At 49.3% G+C, this 18,379-nt stretch overlaps 1 protein-coding gene across 7 annotated transcripts in view; it reads left to right on the forward strand.

Moving 5' to 3' along the window:
- The window catches only part of TCF7 (transcription factor 7), a 69,460-nt gene that overhangs the window by 31,568 nt on the left and 19,513 nt on the right, over positions 1-18,379 (forward strand). For all 7 annotated transcript variants that reach the window (XM_069869389.1, XM_069869385.1, XM_069869387.1 and 4 more), the window contains exon 4: positions 17,946-18,078. In XM_069869389.1, the coding sequence (XP_069725490.1) occupies positions 17,946-18,078 (133 nt within the window). The remainder of the gene's footprint in view (positions 1-17,945; positions 18,079-18,379) is intronic.

Raw genomic sequence — 18,379 nt, forward strand, 5'->3', positions numbered from 1 at the left:
GGTGATGGGAAGCGTTTCCCTTATGTAGAGTAGTTGTGGTATCAGGCCGTGTCCCTTTCTTCCTACTCTGGGGACTTTTTGTAGACATTTAAAAAATGCTATTGCAGTTTTTTTCTTCTAGCAATATACCTTCTAGCAAAGAATCTCAAGCAACGGGGCTGACTGTAAATACTTCCTTATGTGTGTCCTAGGTGCCAGCTGTCTTAGCCTGGTCGGGGCAGGGGTGTTGTAATCAGCGTTCACGTCTGTGGTGAAGGATGAGGAATTCAGTCTCAGCAAAAAGACACCATCCAACGCTGCCCTCCGTGACTGCTGGCCAGTTTGAAAGATTGTTCATGACAAATTCCTTTCTGTATTGGCATCTGCAGTGTGCCTCTGGGTTTTGAAATCAGGGAATCACGGAGTGCTTTGGGTTGGAAGGGACCTCGAAGCCCATCCAGTTCCAACCCCCTGCCATGGGCAGGGACACCTCCCACTGGATCAGGGGCTCCAAGCCCCATCCAACCTGGCCTTGGGCACCTCCAGGGATGGGGCAGCCACTCCTGCTAGCAGCACTGGGGTTGCTGTGGCCTCACTGCCAGGTAGGGATGTGCATTAGCAGGTCCCCAGAGCAATAAAAAGGAAAATGGTTTCTGGTCTTTGGGCTCAGGATTCCTACAAAAGTCAAGTCTGTGTGGTCCTTTGTCGTTGTGTCCAGCGCACGTCTTTGCCACCCAGAGTCAGAACTGAGGTTATCTTTCCCTGAAACTGCTGGAGATCTGCCACTAGGAATGCCTTTCTTTGCTCTGGATTTGCCACGATCCTGTAACTTATAATTACACCGACTCTTCCATTCCGGTGAAACCCGCCCCTTCCTTTTTTAACTGTGGCACACGGGCTTCTTAGAGAAACCACTGAGAAGTTTCAGAGCAGCATTGTGCTCCGTGGACTGCTGGGGTGGGTTTTACCTCTTGTTAAATGTAGTGTGGTTGTTCCTTTTGACATAAATACCATCCCGTAGCTCCGTACTGAGCTGGGAAAAAGAAACCCAAACAACAGAAGCAGAAATGCCGGAGTACATGGCTGCTGCTTTTACTATGGTGAATAAAAATCCCTGGGCCAGCTGAGAAGGTTTGTAACCACCAGCAGATGTCATTGCAGCCAGCACAGCTTAGGACATGTTGGGTGAGAACGGAGGCACTGCAGGTGTTCAGATAACAGCCGGTGGAAAATGGAAATGAAAAAATAACTCGCGTAATCTCTGATTGCCAGGTAGCTCGTTCTTAGATCACTGGTAGCTAGTTTATAGTAGATAGAGTAGATAGGAGGGATTAAATTCCACACTACAATTTGTTTTCTGCTGAATAATTATGATTTATTAGTCCCAAGTGCAAATTAAAATAATTTAAAATATTAATACTTTTTTTTTAAAAGGAACTTGCAAACAGATTGTGTTTAATGGGCATAGTTGGGTCCTGATAACCTAACGAGCACAAGGATTAACGAGGGGAGCTTCCCCTCTGCTTCACATTACCTAGGGAGCAATGCTTGGGGAGTGATGGGGTGAGCGTGCTGGTGCCTACAGCCGGCATGGCACATTTTCCTCCCTCCTTGCCAGCTGGGATGTTCCCAGATTGTGCTCTGTACCCCATGGGCTGGTGCTGCCGCCCACGCTGACCCCTCCGAGGCGAATCGGGGGCTCGAGGCCAGCAGCACGCAGGGCCATGGGAGCTGGGGTGTTGATTAGAGGAGTGACTCAGTGCCAGGACATGTTATCTCAGCTTCCCTTCTTTGTTACCTCCTTGGGTCTCCGGGACCTGGAAGTTTGTGCACGTCCCCTTGTTGCAGTCGTGTCAATGTTGGTGAAGCCTCAGCAGGAATTTGGTCTCGTGGCCAAAGCACCCGCTGGCTGCTCCATCCCCAGATCTGTGCCCGGCACCGTCATCCCAGACCTGCCCCGGCAATGACGTGCTGTCCTTTCCCATGTGGCAGTGCCAGGTGGCAATGGGCCATTGAGACCTTGTCTTCGTGTCACCTGCTGATACGGGGTTGTGTTAAACGCTGCACTGGAATTGTGCTGCCGGGGGTCACCGCGCCTTGTCTGTAAGCAGCAGGTGATTTATTGCCGTTTTCTCACTGGTTCAAAAATTATTTCCTACTTCCTCGGTGCAGGTGCCCTGCAGATACAGCATGTGCAGCCGGTCTGGGGTGCCTGAGGGGGGTGGGTCATGGTTACACCAGCTGCACGTTTTCTGTTAGCCTGGGAAGCGTGGTTCCCAGCACACAGTCAGGCTGCGATGCTGCAGTCGTACGGAAACGAGCCCACTGAATGGTTTGGCTGAGCATCTCTGTGCCAGTATCGCATCTTCTCCAGCATGTGGATCACAGGGTGTGAGGCTTGTCTGCGCGAAACCGCTACCTGCAAACTGGAGAGGTGCTGTAGCTCTTACTGGGATGGAGGAATGGTGGCCATGGGACAGCCTTGACATGTGTGTTTGTGCATGTGTTTGCCTTGACATGTCTGTATAGAATCATAGAATCATAGAATAACCAGGTTGGAAGAGACCCACCGGATCATCGAGTCCAACCATTCCCATCAATCACTAACCCATGCCCCTTAGCACCTCATCCACCTGTGCCTTAAACACCTCCAGGGAAGGTGACTCAACCCCCTCCCTGGGCAGCCTCTGCCAGTGCCCAATGACCCTTTCTGTGAAGAATTTTTTCCTAATGTCCAGCCTAAACCTCCCCTGGCGGAGCTTGAGGCCATTCCCTCTCGTCCTGTCCCCTGTCACTTGGGAGAAGAGCCCAGCACCCTCCTCTCCACAACCTCCTTTCTAAGCCTCATACCTTTCTACACTAAAGGCTATAGAGTGCCAGACGATGCTGCTGTTGAAATCACTGGCAAAATTCACTATCATAAAGACAAAATAATGAAAAATGCTCATTAGCCTCTATTCCTCAGTAATTTCTCCACTCCTCATCTCTCCCTGGGGTCAGGAAACAGACAGGGAAACACCATTGAGCTCAATGTGAGAGCTTGGTCAGAAGCTGGTAGTCATTATTACACTAGTGTATAAAATGTATAGCAATATTTTATGTAAAATCTCCCGTTATAAGCAATATTTACTGTTTGCATGAAGATGACAACCAGAAGTGAGTCTGCTGAGCTAGATCTTGTTCAGATGCAGGAGATAACAGGTCTCCACCCTAAAAACTCTTTACAGTTAAGAAATGCAATTGCTGTTAAACTCTTGCTCTGAATATAGCCCGGTACGAATACGAAACAGTCGTGCTGAGGCAGAGAGATGTTAAGATAAGAGAGATCGACTCAAGGCAATGTTTTGGGGGCCGTGTCACCATCTCTTTGTAACACAACAAACAAGTATTTGTCTTGTGGGAAGCTGCGGGAGGCTGGTGAGGGTGGCTCTCGCAGGAACCCCGAGCGCCGGAGGTAACCGGTGATGATGCGCTGTGGCCTTTGCGCAGCACGCAGCCCCTCCGAGAGCCAACACCTTTCATGTGGTGGGGCTGGGAACTAGGACTGAGGTGATTCTGCTGTGGTTCTGCCGCTGAGCCGGAGCTGGGAACGTTGCGCGGGGCACCTGCAGCTGCAGAGCTGGCACGGGCAGGTGCCTCCTCGTACCGAGGAGTGCAGCCGGGAAGTGAAGCGGGTTTCTGAAATGAGTAAATTGGAGTCGAAGCAGAGGTGCTAAAACATTGCAGATCTCAACAGACTAAAATTTCCTGCTGTTGTTAAATTTGCAGTTGAAAAGTGATTTTCTTCTCTATACACCATGCACAGCGTTGCAGAATCGGTGTCCCTGACAGGCTAAAAGCACCGTGTGTTGTTCGTGCACACTTACAGAGAGAAAACCCAACAGATAAAACACCTGAGGTCTCCCCACACAGGGAGGTAGAGCATTTCCCACTTTTACAGTCTCTCAAAACCTGAATGAATGCATGCCAGCACTGGAGATAATGGCACATCTTTGGCCTTAGGTGAGAGAAATCAGTAGGAAAACTTCCATTGACTTTGACATGGATTGAATCTTATTTTCTGTCCTATAAATCTAATGTCTCAGTTGTTACTCTCCTCCTAAAAGAGATTTGGAGATGTGGTGTGGCCTGTCGCTGCAGAGATGTGAGTGCAGGCTGGGGAGCAGCAACCTGGGCATAGAGGAGCTTCATTCTGCCCTTGGGAGGGTCGCCTACAAACACCTGAACTGGGGATGTATGGATTTGCCTGTTCTGAGATGCAGTTTCCTTCTAAATCCCATCAGCTGGGGCTTGCCTGCGTTTGGGGATTTATTTCTTCAGAAAGTCCCAGGCTGCTTTATATCCTGAAACAGTGGAGAGAGCCAGCCAAAAAAATGAAAGGGAGGATATTACGTTAAGCATGTATTTTAAGATGAAATTGCTTTCTCTGTGTAGCTCCTCAGTTAAAAATAAGAGAGGTGTAAAAAAGTGTAATCCTTTATAATCAATATGGGTTTTACCTTTTGCATTCTAAGGAGCTTAGGTGATGGCCACAAGATGGGTGGGTTTATTTTTTAAATGCAAATGTTGCAGGGAAAAGTGTAAATCCTAACCCAATGGAAATAGTGTTTTAATTGGATTTTTCAGCAAATGTACAATCCACTGGTTATGGAGAGCACTTTTATTTTCAAAAATGAAATGCTAGTGTAGGATTTGATCCTCTAGTAATGTCCTGAGGCAAGGAATTTTTTTTGCCTGTGGCTCATTGTCCTGATAGCAAGAGAAGTTTTTCTTTCACAGACTTTCAGAAAGCAGATGTGGCATACAAGGACTTCCAGCTCAGGCCCTAAATAATACCTAAGCTAAAAAATTGCACTGTAGGCATGTGGAGGTTGTGTGCGTGTAGGTGTGGTAGATATATTTTTTTAGTATAATTGATGTGCTGTGTAACCTCAGTTTCGTCATCCAGCAGCTACTGCTGTCGGTTATTGTAATGGAGCAGAGGACGTTATTGAGTTAAAGTTAAGTTTAAAAAAAACAGTCTTTGTTACAGAATGACCCACAGTTCAATAGCTGATCCCTGGTAGTGGGTTAAGTTAGTGAATTGTCTGGAAAAGATCTCTGACGGAAGCTTGATATAGTGGTGGTAACCTGGGTTATCATCTCTTCTTCCTTCTTGAATTCTTTTTCTTCTTGGTTTCATCTAAATTCATATAAACACTGCAGCAATTGTAGTGAATCAGTTTGTGCTTCACGGCAGCAGCAGGCATAGAATAGAACCCAAATCAGCAAGTTCAGCAAATGCCTCCCTGGAAACCCCAAGGTTTTTCTTGCATCAAAGAGGGCTGACGGCCCCACGCTTTCCTGTGACCCCAGGGGAAGCTAAGAAACCACCATCCACTTCCCAGCAAACCCCCCAAAATGAGCTGCCTAAAGGAAGGCAATCACCTGCCTTGGGGACATTTGGCACCAGCGTCTTGCGCGGTGGCATCGTGGGGTCTCGTGGTGCGGGCAGAGGTAGCCCTCGCAGAGCCCAGTGGCCACCGGTGTTTGGGGATGTGCTGGGATGCAGCCGCCTGCTTGCAGTTCAGCAGCCCTGGTCCCCACCCGGCGTGGGACGGCTGCATTACACACCCTTCTGTTTGCTCAGTTCTGCTTTGTTTAACATTTCTGGAAAACTTTTTTCATGGAGTCCCGTGTCACAGCTGACCACGGGGCAGGGCGAGCTCCCAGGGCAAGCTGTTTTGGAAAACAAGTCTGACCTCAGCCAGAAAAGCTGACATCTTAACATTTTTCCTCTTTGCCACCTGCATGAAATCATGGTATCTCAAATTTGTGGTGGTGGGAATGGGCACGTTCTACCAGCCGCCACAGCTGGGCTGCCCTCCCCAGTCAGGGTCGGACCACCAGGACCTTTTTTGAGATCAGCCAGTGTGGTTCACTTAAAGCACCACAGTCCAGCAGAAGATTGCTGTTGCAATCATAGAATGGTTTGGATTGGAAGGGACCATGAAGTGCGTCTAGTCCAACCCCACTGCAGTAAGCAAGGACATCTTTAACTCTATTGGGTTCCTCAAAGCCCCATCCAACATGACCTTGAATGTTTCCAGGGATGGGGCATCTGTCACCTCCCTGGGCAACCTGGGCCAGTGGTACCCTCAGCAAAACAAATTTCTTCCTAATATCCAGTGTAAATTTCTTCTCTTCTAGTTTAAAGCCATTACCCCTTGTCCTATTGCTACAGGCCCTGCTGAAGTTTTCCCCACCTTTCTTTAAAGACCCTTTTAAGTATTGAAAGGCCACAATGAGGTCTCCTCGGAGTCTTCTCCAAGTGCAAGGACCCCAACTCTTTTAGCTTGAAAATAAACATTCAGGATGAGCATGGCTTGCATATGGGTCTTCTGCCTCTCAGAAGGCAAGTGCTTCAACCAGGAGGTGGCTCAAAGGTCTGTCCTGGACGTAAACTTCTCCCAGCAAAACACCTACAAAGAGTTGTGGTGCCCGTTGTTTGTCTTTTCTGACAAAAATAAGTAATGTTGCTTAAAATTCCTGACCCCGTGCAGTCCTGGAACAAGTAGTAAGCTCCCATAGTAAGAATCAGATCATTAAAACTGTGCTAAGATTCCAGCCCTCATGGGTTTGCACCCATGGCTTCTTCTATTCAGATGAACCCCAAACTCAAAGCAAAACCAAGTTGAAAGAGCAAAGTTTCATCAATTATTTTTCTCATCAAAACCATATGAAGTTGTGACTTTCTCATTTTTTCAACGTGAAGCCTTTGATCAGTTCTGCCTTGTGAACTTTTCATCAGCCTGGGTTAACGCGAAATCCAAGACCAAGCACGTTTTGTGTGGTCCCTGGTTTTGAAGTAAATATTTTTCATGTACTAACTGTGTTATTCCCAGGCTGTTATTCCCAGTCACTCTCATAAAGCCATAGCCAAAAACTTACTGGAGCTCAAGAAATATGCTGAAAAGCCAACCTGGCCATAGCAGGGTTCATTTATAATTTATTACTTAGCATAAAGCGCAACATTTTCTGTGTTTCATTGCTAGTCCAAGTTCTAATCCTCTGCTACAGCACCTCCTTGGGCTGTATTTAGAAAACGAGACTTGCAGCCAGGGTCTGAACTTTGGCAACCAGCTCCCTCAACGCTGCTTCCCGTACTCAGACCCAAAGATGAAAATCATCTCATGACAATCCACTCCCGTAGTAAAATCTTATGCAATTAAATCTATGAATCTCAATACCTGAAAAACAGGATTAGATGACACATGACAAGAGCCCAGTTAAAATATGTATGACTTAATACCAGCACGGTTGGTAATCTTTATCATCACGAGTGTGGAGAAGATGGAATCAAGGCAGGAGGTGGGAATGGCACAGGGCTGGAGTTGCCACATTTATTCCCATCCCTTCCCTTGACTCCCATCCTACAAACAAGCCCAAAAAGTATTGCTAAATAGATTATTTTGACAATAGTGGAAAGAAAAACATGGTAAAAGATCTGAAAAGCTCCCTGCGTGAGTCAGGCTTTGCTGTGGTGCTTGGTGCATCCCATCCCTCTCAACCTGCTCTCTCGTTACCTAGTGCATTATGGGGAATTGGAAAATTTAGGCTGCAGAGCTGCGTATTCCCTTTCAGTGTGAACCTGCTCACTGCCAGGATCAGGCCACTCAGTCCCAAATCTGGTGGCCCTGGTCCAGGAGGCATGTGGAGCCTTCACCCCATGCCGCTGATGACCACAGCCCGAGCTGCTCCTCACCGCTCTGTGCAGGGATTAGCTGGCAAGCCCTTAAACTGCTCCTTGTTTTACATCTCACTGGAGGTAACATTTAAGGAACTTCTAGAAGTCAAGTGGCAGGACAAGATTAATTAGGATTCCTTTCTAATCCTAATTACAATGATATTTGCTTCCCACGATAGGAGACATTCATTACCATATGCATAAGTTTGTTTCTTTAGTCTGTCTGCTTCCCTCCCCCCAGCAAAAATAAAAAAGGTTAAATAATATTTAATACATTTTTACATTCATTAAAAAAATCAACTCTTTTTAATCTGGTAAAAACATCAGATGGGCAGAGGAGAAAGCCATTCAATTCCCTATTAATTTCCCTTGCTCTCTAATTATATGCAAATCCACCAAGCCCAGGTTTTAATTCAGCCATTCGCATTAAGAGATCAGAGAAAGATTCAAACTGGGAAAGCGGAGCTTGACGTATCGTCGGGGGCTCGTACGAATTCGGCTGGAAGATAAATTCCACATTTTAATTAAAATGTTTATTCCGCTCTGCACAATAACGCTTGCTTGCTTTCAGAGGAAAAAAAGGGGCATTAAGTATTAAAGGAACTAATTCCTCCTATCAAGAAAATTAGGATTTCTCCCAGGCAGACACAGGGTATCATCCAGGATTAGCAGCTGTAGCATTCTTTGTAAACACGTCACCCTTGAAAGTGAGCAACAAGGAAAGCTGCTATCACCTTACAGCTGCAGGGCGTCAACAGAGCATCCCTTCGGCTCTGCTCTGGAGGGGATTATCTTCCCTCCCCGTCCTCCAGAGAGCCGTTTATCATGGGAAAGAAATGTGAGCCCTGATTAGGATGGTACGGGGTCAGCTCTGGGCTGGGCAGCAGGCAGTGCTCCTCGCTCCCACCCAGGGTCCCCAGTGATTTTGGGGGTCGCAGTGGGGAGGGATGGGAGAGAGCCCCAACAAGCTTGACATCCGTATAAATATCAAAGGATTTCACCCTAGCAGGAAAACACGTTCACAAGAATGATGATAACTATTACAAATTGTGATCCCTGAATGTATCATCTTATCTGTTAATTAGCCGGTGGCTCGTGCTTGGGCACGGCTACGTCTGACATGTTAGAAGATCTTCTCTTGGTGTAGTCTGCAAGCGTGTAGCCTCAGCAGTCGCTGAGAAACCACGGGAGAAAGCTCTCCCTGAACAAGTCAGCAACTTTACAGTATCATCATTATTGTTATTTTTACTGCTGTTATTACTATTATTGTTCCACAGCACAGTCACCGAGTGGGGGATTTACTTTCAGTTGGGGTGAGACACTTAATTTGTTGTCATTTTTTTTTCAACCGGTAACATTATCGCGTGGTGTCATCCCCCTGGCGGATGAGCAGAAGGAAAAAGGATGGGATGGGATGGGATGGGATGGGGTGGGGTGTGATGGGATGGGATGGGATGGGATGGGGTAGGATGGGACGGGATGGGATGGGATGGGTTGGGATGGGGTGGGATGATAGTGCCTGCCAGGAGGGGCTGGTAGCCATCCCATCCTAAGCCCAGAGGTAGGGACAGAAGTCCTGTGTAATTCTTGTGTCCAGGTTCCAGAGTGGCAGTGGTCATTCCCCTAGAACGTTGTCCCCCACGGTGGCCATGCACCCCAGCACCGCTGCGGCGTGAAGGGGCAGGTTTCACCCCCTGTGATGTTCAGAGAATCGAAACGCCTTAAATCACATCAGAGTTTTTTTGTGTTTTGTTAACTCCCCTGCGCTCTTTCAAGTACCTGGGCTGGTTTTGTTTTTGTTTTAAATGGAAAGAACAAACCCAGCCAGGCAGGCAGGAGCCCACTCCTGATGCCCAGGGGATGTGTAAGCAAACATCTGCCTCCAGAAAACTGCACCGACACCTGGAGGGTTCCTGCTGGGCTGATTTGCTGGCAGTTGCACCCAGAAATCTCATGGGATTTTCCATCTGCTGCTGCAGCGCATCCTTGGCGAGGAGGGACCATGACAACCAGATGACAAAGCCATCTCGGTTCCGATCCAGGACCCAGCTAGGGCTGAGGTTTGCGAATGGTTTCTCAAAACCAGTGAAAATCCCCCTAGCTGCTTGTGTCTGAATCTGGGATGTGGCTGTCACAGTGCAAACTCTCTGCGTTTCACTAAGCCACTTACGTCCTGGGCTGTGTCCAAAGCAGTGGGACAAACAGGGGTGAGGGAGGGGGTTCTGCCCCTCAGCTGCGCTCTGGTGAGACCCCATCTGGAGTTCTGCATCCAGCTCTGGAGTCCTCAGCGCAGGAAGGACACGGAGCTGTTGGAGCGAGTCCAGAGGAGGCCACAAAGATGATTCAAGGGCTGGAGCACTTCTTGTATGAGGACAGGCTGAGAGTTGGGTTGTTCAGCCTGGAGAAGAGAAGGCTCCGGGGAGAGCTTAGAGCAGCTTCCAGTGCTGAAAGGGACTACAGGAAAGCTGGGGAGGGGCTCTGGATCAGGGAGAGCAGGGACAAGACGAGGGGGAACGGTTTTAAGCTGAAAGAGGGGAGATTGAGATGAGATCTTACAAAGAAATGTTTTCCTGTGAGGGTGGGGAGGCCCTGGCCCAGGTTGCCCAGAGCAGGGGTGGCTGCCCCATCCCTGGAGGGGTTCAAGGCCTGGCTGGATGGGGCCTGGAGGCCCTGATCCAGCGGGAGGTGTCCGTGCCTGTGGCAGGGGTGGAACTGGGTGGGCTTTGAGGTCCTTTCTGACCCCAACCATTCCACGATCCTATGATTTTCACCCTGAGGTTCAGCCAGTCCCAGTGCTGCCCACGGCCGCGGCACCTGGACGGTGACATCTCTGGCCCTTTGGGAAACAGCCTCGAGCCCGACTGCAGGGCACGCCTTGCTTGGTATCACATTTCTTTTGCTTTCCTCCCTTGCCCTCTTGGACATTTTCCTGATTAATTCTGGGTATCAGACCGACCGCTCATCTTTGAGAAGCCGAGCGAAATAAAGGAGGTCAGATATTATCAGCCTCCGTGGGTCAAGTAAGTGCCTTCTCAGTTGAAGTGTTACCGGTAACTCCAGGGTTTGCAGCTTTTGATTCAAATTCGCAGAACCAGGGAGCACAAAGGGGGCAAAGATAATTTTTTCTCTATAGCCCAGCACAAGAGAGGCCATAACCAGGGTTGGATGTTGCAGAGCAAGGGGAATGGCTGGGGAGGTGATGCGGCCCCGCCGTTATATTGCCCTGACATTTGTTTCCATGAAGCCAAATGTCACCGTTGCCTTTGTGGCAGCCAGCGCCGGGGGCTCGGGGGGTCTTTCTGTCCCCTCCTGAGCCAGTGCAGCACTGAGAAGCTGCTTTCAGCATCCCAGCAGCATTTCCCGAGCAAGGCGAGCAGTGAGCGAGGGGACTTTCTGCATGGTTGAGGAGACTTCTGGAGTGAGGTGGCTCTTGTACTGAATGCGACTGTAAACACTGGGTGGTGATGCCAAAAAAGTTTGCTCTGGGGGGAGTTTCTCCTCTCTGGGGTGAGATATACTTGCCTCTGAGCTTGCCCCTTGTCATGGTATGAGGCGGCCTCTGGGAGGACTTTTGACCTTTATTTTTCCATGCTTTTCTTTTTTTTTTTTTGTTTCGTGAAGAACCACCTACATCTTTCTCTTAGAAGATAAATACTTGAGAAGTGAAACGGCTCTTCCTGTGCCTGCAAATGATGAAAAGCTTAGCTATTTCCCTTGCAGAGCTTAACTTAAAAATAATAACTATCATTGCTTAAAACCAGAAACCAGCAGCAGCATGGAAGGTCGCTGAGAACTTGTAAAAGGGCTTGAAGTTCTTTCCCTGTAGTTGTCCCCATTGTGTCTGGAGTGTGGCTGCCCCTCGGAGTGTTGAGGCAGGTAGGGTGTTAGACACTGGGGAATTTGTCCCCTGCTGTGGGTCCTACCCCAGCGGAGTCCCCGGACGCTGCTGCGATGCACGTCCGAGTCTCAGGGGAGAGTCAGCATCACAGGAGCTGGGTTTTGCCTCTAAGGCCAGCACATCCTCTTCGATGTGCAAAGAGCAGGGCTGCTCTGGTGCCTCGTTAGTGTTTTCAAAGCTACGCAGGATTTTAAAGAAGCTGAAAGAAATCAGAGGGAAAGGAAAAAGCTGAGGGAATAACGCTTCATCAACCATAAAATGTAGAGTGCAGGGATAAAAACCTGAGTACTGACAATGTTTGGATGAAGAGCTGAGCATTGACACTGTTTGGAAAAATACCTGAGCGTGGACGATATTTGCTTGTATCTGTGATTTAGATCTTGAACCAATCAGCTCCTTATGGCAATTCATATGCAAAATTGATGCAAGCATTAATAGCTGCAAGTTATTACTTTCCTCTTTGTTTGCTGCTCTAAGCACTTCTGGGCCAGCCAGAGATGGGGTGCATGGGCCAGTGGGGCTCTTCTGCTCATGGGAGACGTGGTTTTCTGGTCCCTGGAGGAGCTCTGGATGGTCCTAAGAGTAAGGCCAGATCCAGCATTCCACACTGGGTGACCCAAGCCCGGGCAGGGGCCAAGAAGATGTTGCTGCTGCTGAAAATTGGCTTTACTGGAGGGGTACATGGCTGGGAAAGGGCAGCACCTGAGTGTGGGTGGCTTTAACTTTCCCTGTTTCCTTTCTGCTGCAGCAGCGGGCTGGGGTGATGTGACTGCAGCAAAAGTGAGAAAAGAGAAAAAAGCCTGTTGAGACGAGAAATGAGTCGACATTGCCGTCGCCTGAGGGCTTTGGCCCCAATGCTTGCAGTGAAAACAGTCTGCAGAGGGTATTTGGGGTGATCTTTTCTCTCAGCATCTCCTGGTGCAACACCATGGGGAAAGAGGGAATGAAGATTCCTGGGGCTCCGAGCTGGGAGATGTTCTCAGAACTGGGAGGTACCCTGAAACTGTGCAGAGCTGGGTTTGGGTCCCTGAGCACCTGGAATTGTTGCCCTGTGAGCCCTCCCCAAAGCAGGTCCAATGCTATGGATGTATCTAACGTCCTTAATGATTTGCTAATTTGAATTAATTGTTGGATAAAGAGCAAAATACACATCCCCCTGGTAGCAGGTGCCTTCCGCGGCAGTGCTGCATGTTCAGTGCAGCCTGACCTTATACCTTTCTGTGGCACGATGACTAATTTTGCAGTGAAAAGGAATTAATTCCTCATTGAACCAGCAACAGCAAAACTTTGTAGGTTTTGTTTTTCATAGCTGGTGCCTCTACTCATCTCGCCCTCTCTGAGAAGTGACGTCAAAGCAAACACATTTGGGGTGACTGGGGGTCAGACTGCAGCCTGTGGCACCGTGTGCTGCACCTTGGGTTTCCACCCAGGAGGCAACTGAGTTGAGCAGAGGAGCGTGGAGACATGCTTGGAGCTCGCTCCATCCATCTTTCAGCTCGGAGCCGGCACTGGCCCCCAAGGCTGCTCCCAGCAGCCGGACACGGGTCACAGCTGGTGGCACGGGGCTCTCAGGCTGCTGAAACCCCGCTTTGCTGTGGTGGTGACAGCCACCGGCGTGGCACAACCACCAGCCTGAGCTCCTGTCCCTCAACCAGGCCCCTTGCCCCACGCTAGCCGCTGCCGGGCTGGCCCACGGCTTTTTCGTTTCGCTATTTTTGGGGCCGGCGATGTGGGAAAATTTGAAAGTGATGTGAGTAATCTCGCCTCACCACGGCTCGGCTCCCCGGCTCGGCTGGAAACCACAGCGCTTCCCTGGCTGCCGGCTCGTGTGCCAGGGCACCTCGTACCGCTGCACTGTGGGGTTGGATCCTGCTCCTCCAGGGGTGCTTCCAGCCTCCCCTTGCCCACAAGGATGCTGCCACAGCACGGCCAGGGGTGGTGGGGCCACCTTGCTCTGAGCAAAGAGATTTGCCAGCCATGGGTATGCTTTTGTTTGATCGTGTCACTACAATTTTGACTTTTGACCTTCTGAGCTACATTTTGCTCAGATTAGCTTTAAACTTGAAAAAAAAATGCTCTTTCAAGCTGGCAAAGTAAAACTGCTCATTTTGAGCATGTCACAACTAAATAGTCGTAAAAAAACATGAGTCAAAATACTCGCTGACATGAGGTGCTTTCCAGATAATGTTTGATTGCAATCTTTCATCATTTCCTAATACAACCCCCACCTTTTATTTAAAACTAAACTCATTTTTAGTTGCGAACAGCCAGCAGACTTGGATAACCCCAGGGAGATGGTTGAGTCACCTGCCCTGGAGGGGCTTAAGGCACGGGTGGACGAGGTGCTAAGGGGCATGGTTTAGTGTTTGATAGGAACAGTTGGACTCAATGATCCGGTGGGTCTCTTCCAACCTGGTTATTCTATGATTCTATGAACCCCATGGCTGCCCACGTTGGAGGATGCTGCAGCCCAGCTGGGCATGAGTGATGTGGGATGGGAGCAAAGGCGAAGGATGCTGTGCCGGCTCAGGCACCTCGGAGCCAAGTAGCACTGCAGCTCTGATCGTGAGGATGATCCTCCTGTGAAAGACCTGCTGGGTTTGTTTGCTCAGCGAAAGGAGAGGTTTCTAGCTAGCCTCAAGCTGCTATCGCAATCAGACACCCATGCGTGAGCAATGAGGTCTCCTAATTTTGCTTTGCCAACAATTAGTCTTTCTTAATAATTAATGCCATGGCTTTTTCTCTTTGCTCATCCAATTACCTCTAGTTATTAAAGTCACTTCTTGGCTTCAAAGTGGCAGCTTCTTCCCTCACAGTCGTTCAGTCAGCCGGGTCGGTGGGGGTGGGTTAATCCCAGCAGGGTGATCGCTGTGGGGTCGGTGTGTGCACCAGCACCAAGTGCCAGTGCGAGGAACGTGGCAACTGGAGCAGACACTGCTCACCAGGAAGGTGGGCACCCAGGAGAGTGGTAATTTAACAAATTTGAGAGGGAAAAAGGCCCTTGAGGCTCGCAGAACCCATTCTGCTGCTCTGTTCCCACTGGAAATACCATTCTGGTGTTGCTGTAAATGCGCCTCTTCATTTCTGTAGCGAGGTCATGGCTGCACAGCTCATTCCCCAACCTGCCCTCAAAGGGCTGTGCTGGGAGAGGTGAGACAGAGCTGTCCTCAGAGCCCTTTCTTGTCCCCCCACGGCTGCTGACGGACAGGAGGTGAGTTGGGGTGACTTGGGGTTGGGGCTGTGACACTGGTGTATAGATTTCCATAAACAAGGTGTGATTTCACAGCAAAGGTGCGTGCAGCAGCCACTGGGCATCTGGTGAAGATCAGGAGCTGCGGACAAGGCTGTGACCATTAGCAGCAGTGTTTCATAGAATCACAAATGGTTTGGGTTGGAACAGACCTTAAAGCTCATCCAGTTCTACCTCCTGCCCTGGGCAGGGACAACTCCCACTGGACCAGGTTGCTCCAAGCCCCATCAAACCTGGCCTTGAACATCTCCAGGGATGGGGCAGCCACTACTTCTCTGGGCAGCCTGGGTCACGGCCTCCCCACCCTCACAGGAAAGCATTTTCATCAGGTCTTTGTGCAACGGTTCCTTCTTCCCTTGGTCAGTTTGATATTGGAGGTAGGTTCCTGTAGCAAACTCCCAACTGGAGGAAGTGGGAGGGGGATGAATAGCCTCTTGTAGAAATTTTTGCCATACCTTCCTCCTGAGCATCCACCCCACCAGCATTTTTTGGCTTTAAAGAGTGGGAGAAGTTTTTCAGCAAGGCAAGTGCAAATGTAGAAGTGACATGGGGGAGGCCAGCTATTCTCACTGGTGCAACATAGAAACACCAGGTTGGAAAAGACCTTTTGGATCATCAAGTCCAACCATTCCTATCAACCACTAAACCATGTCCCTGAGCACCTCGTCCACCCATCTTTTAAATACCTTCAGGGATGGTGACTCAACCACCTCCCTGGGCAGCCTGTTCCACTGCCCGATGACCCTTTTTGTGAAAAATTTCTTCTGATATCCAGCCTGAAGCTCCCCTGGTGCAGCCTGAGGCCATTTCCTTTCATCCTCTCCCCTGTCACTTGGGAGAAGAGCCGAGCTCCCTCCTTTCCACAATCTCCTTTCAGGTAGTTGTAGAGAGCAATAATAAACAACATCTTGTTTCCCATCTGAGCTGATGGTAAATCTGAATAACTGGGCTGCAATTTATTTTACCACCAAGTTACCATGTTCTGCTTTGATGGGGAAGAAGGATAGTCCCTGGCTTTGCTATAACCACACGTGCTTTGTGCTTTTCACTGTTGAGGTATCCTGTGGATCAGCATCAGGACTGTTCACCTGCCTTTGTAGTGGTCTGTGTCTTCCGTCATTGCTCTGAGAGCTGTTAACAGTCATCAGGCAGCAAGGCTGGCTGGTGGATGGTGCTGGGCTTTGGAACAGGCACCGTGCGAATGGGAAGGAAAGATCTGCCCCACTTTGAGCAGCAGAAATGCTCAAGTCGAGGTTTTCAAAACAGCTCAGCATCGAGCTCGTTCTGCTCCAGTGTCATGTTAAAATGTACACGTGGAACTGCATGGCCCTAATTTAGACTTTCTGGCTCTTAAATAAGCTAAACCATAGCTAATTTTAGAAATACCGCTGAAAAGCTGTTCTTCATCTCATTTCATGGGCAAGAATAGTAAAAGCTCAAAGCTCTGAATGTGTTTAAGCAGGATCCAGCCCAGCACCGCTTTCGATGGGAAAACCACAGAGCCCATGGCCCTGCTGCTGGACAGGAACGTCTGTACCACACCAGTTTGCACTGGGGACGGGGGTTATATTCCCAGTACCATGCTGTGTGCACTAAATCTACACCTGGTAAGCATCAGGAATTAAGGTTTTCATTCATTCTTAAATGCAAACCGGCATGCCTGTTGGTTTTTATTTGCATGAGCAAACCTTTGTGGGAAAGACAGATGTAAAGCAGCATCTCCATCGGTCTGTTTTGCTTTCTGCTTCATGGGTTTGCTCCTCAGAGCAGCAATGCAAAACACAGGACTTGCCCAAGGCTCTTGAGCTGCTGTGCAAACATCTTGGAGCAGGATGGAGAGGTCCAGGACAGGACCTCCAGAGACTTTGATTCCAGCTGCACCACCTCCACCAAAGCCAGCTGGCACTTCATGCTCTCTCTGCCTGAGCAAAATCATTACCTGAGTGAAAAGCACTAGTGAATTAAGTCCAGAGATCATAAGTAACTTGTCAGAAGTCATGCAGCAAATCATCTGTAGATGTTCTGGTGGGACACAAGAGGTCTGGCTAGCGATACGCAGCTCCCAGCCCCTGGAGAACTGTCTTACCTGCTCTGTTCTCATTTTCTCCCTGTTTTGGGATGTTCTCAGTCCTGTTTCTCTTTATGGATTTATCTGGGACAAATCCTAACATTCCACCACCAAGGCGAAGTCAGTTTGGGTTTAAAGGCAACCGTGGGCGAAACCAGGCATGTAGGGAGCAGCTTGAGACGCTCGAGGCGAGGAGGCTGGTGGTAGACAGCAGTGTGTGTGTGTGTGTGTGTGTGTGTTTTCCTTACAGCTCTTTTGAACAGGCTCCCCTCTCTCTGCTCCAACATGCAGAAGTACTCCCCATTTTGTTCACAAAAAAAAGTGCCTTTTACAAAGATGTTGGGCTCCGATGGCCTCACCATGCATGAGCAGGAGTAGCTGCAAGAGAAGACTGGATATTTCTTGTTTAAGTTTTCCTGGGTCTGTTGCATCCCTGGCACTGCCTCTGCTCCCTCTTGTCCTTCTCCCAGCATTGGAGCTTGGGCCGAGGGGGATTTTAGCCCAGGAGCTCACTGGTGACCACATCAGAGTTTCAAAGGAATTGACCTCAGCATGGCTTTCCCCACTTGAGAGCCCGGGTTAGGAAAGCCCAAGCGCGGCTTTCAAAGTGAATGTGCAGGATGTGAAAGTCCAGATGTAGACCCTGTGGTAGCCCATGGCAGAAAACTCGAGCACTGAATTGGGTGGCATGCTTGTAGCATTTGTCCTGGAATAAAAGGTACTGGAAATGAGTGGAAAAAAAAAAAGCAACTTTTGAAAACTTCGTGTTGATCTGAGCTGGTTTCCACCTGCCTGTGCAATCATCTCCAGGTGTTGCCAACTGCTTGGTTTGTGGATTTTTCCTGCAGGACGCTGTAGTGTTTATTTAAGTAGGCAAGGGCATTTTCTGTCTTGTCCTTGAGAGACACTGGGGACTTAGTAATTCCCAGGCTCACTTGCAACAACAGAACTGCAAAGGGCACCAGCCCTCCTTGCTCATGGAGTTCGGCAACTTCTGAGCCCTCTCCCTCCTTGTGTCTTGCAGTCCAACAAAGTTCCCGTCGTGCAGCCGTCCCACGGAGTCCACCCGCTCACCCCGCTCATCCCTTACAGCAACGACCATTTCAGCCACGGCTCCCACTCGCCCCACTTGCCCGCTGACATCAACCAGAAACAAGGTAATGGAACCACTGGGGACCTGTGTGGTGGGGTGGGGATGGTGTCAGAGACCACTGGGATCAAGGATGTCAGCTTTCTGGTCCCAAATCAATGGGAAAAGTCAAGAGCTTTGGTCAAGTGGGGCATGGCTTAGCAGTAGGAGTTTATTTAGCATGTTGGCAATGCTTCGTAGTCCTGGTCTAGAGGAGTCTGATATCAAAAGTTGCACCCCTGCTGATCAAGTGAGCTTAATTCTCCATGTAAGCTGTCCTCTAGCTTGAGGCGAGACCAGAGCCTGTGAGATGATGTGTAAGAGTCAAC

Source organism: Phaenicophaeus curvirostris, chromosome 15 (genome assembly GCF_032191515.1).
Source record: "Phaenicophaeus curvirostris isolate KB17595 chromosome 15, BPBGC_Pcur_1.0, whole genome shotgun sequence".
Lineage (NCBI taxonomy): Eukaryota > Metazoa > Chordata > Aves > Cuculiformes > Cuculidae > Phaenicophaeus > Phaenicophaeus curvirostris.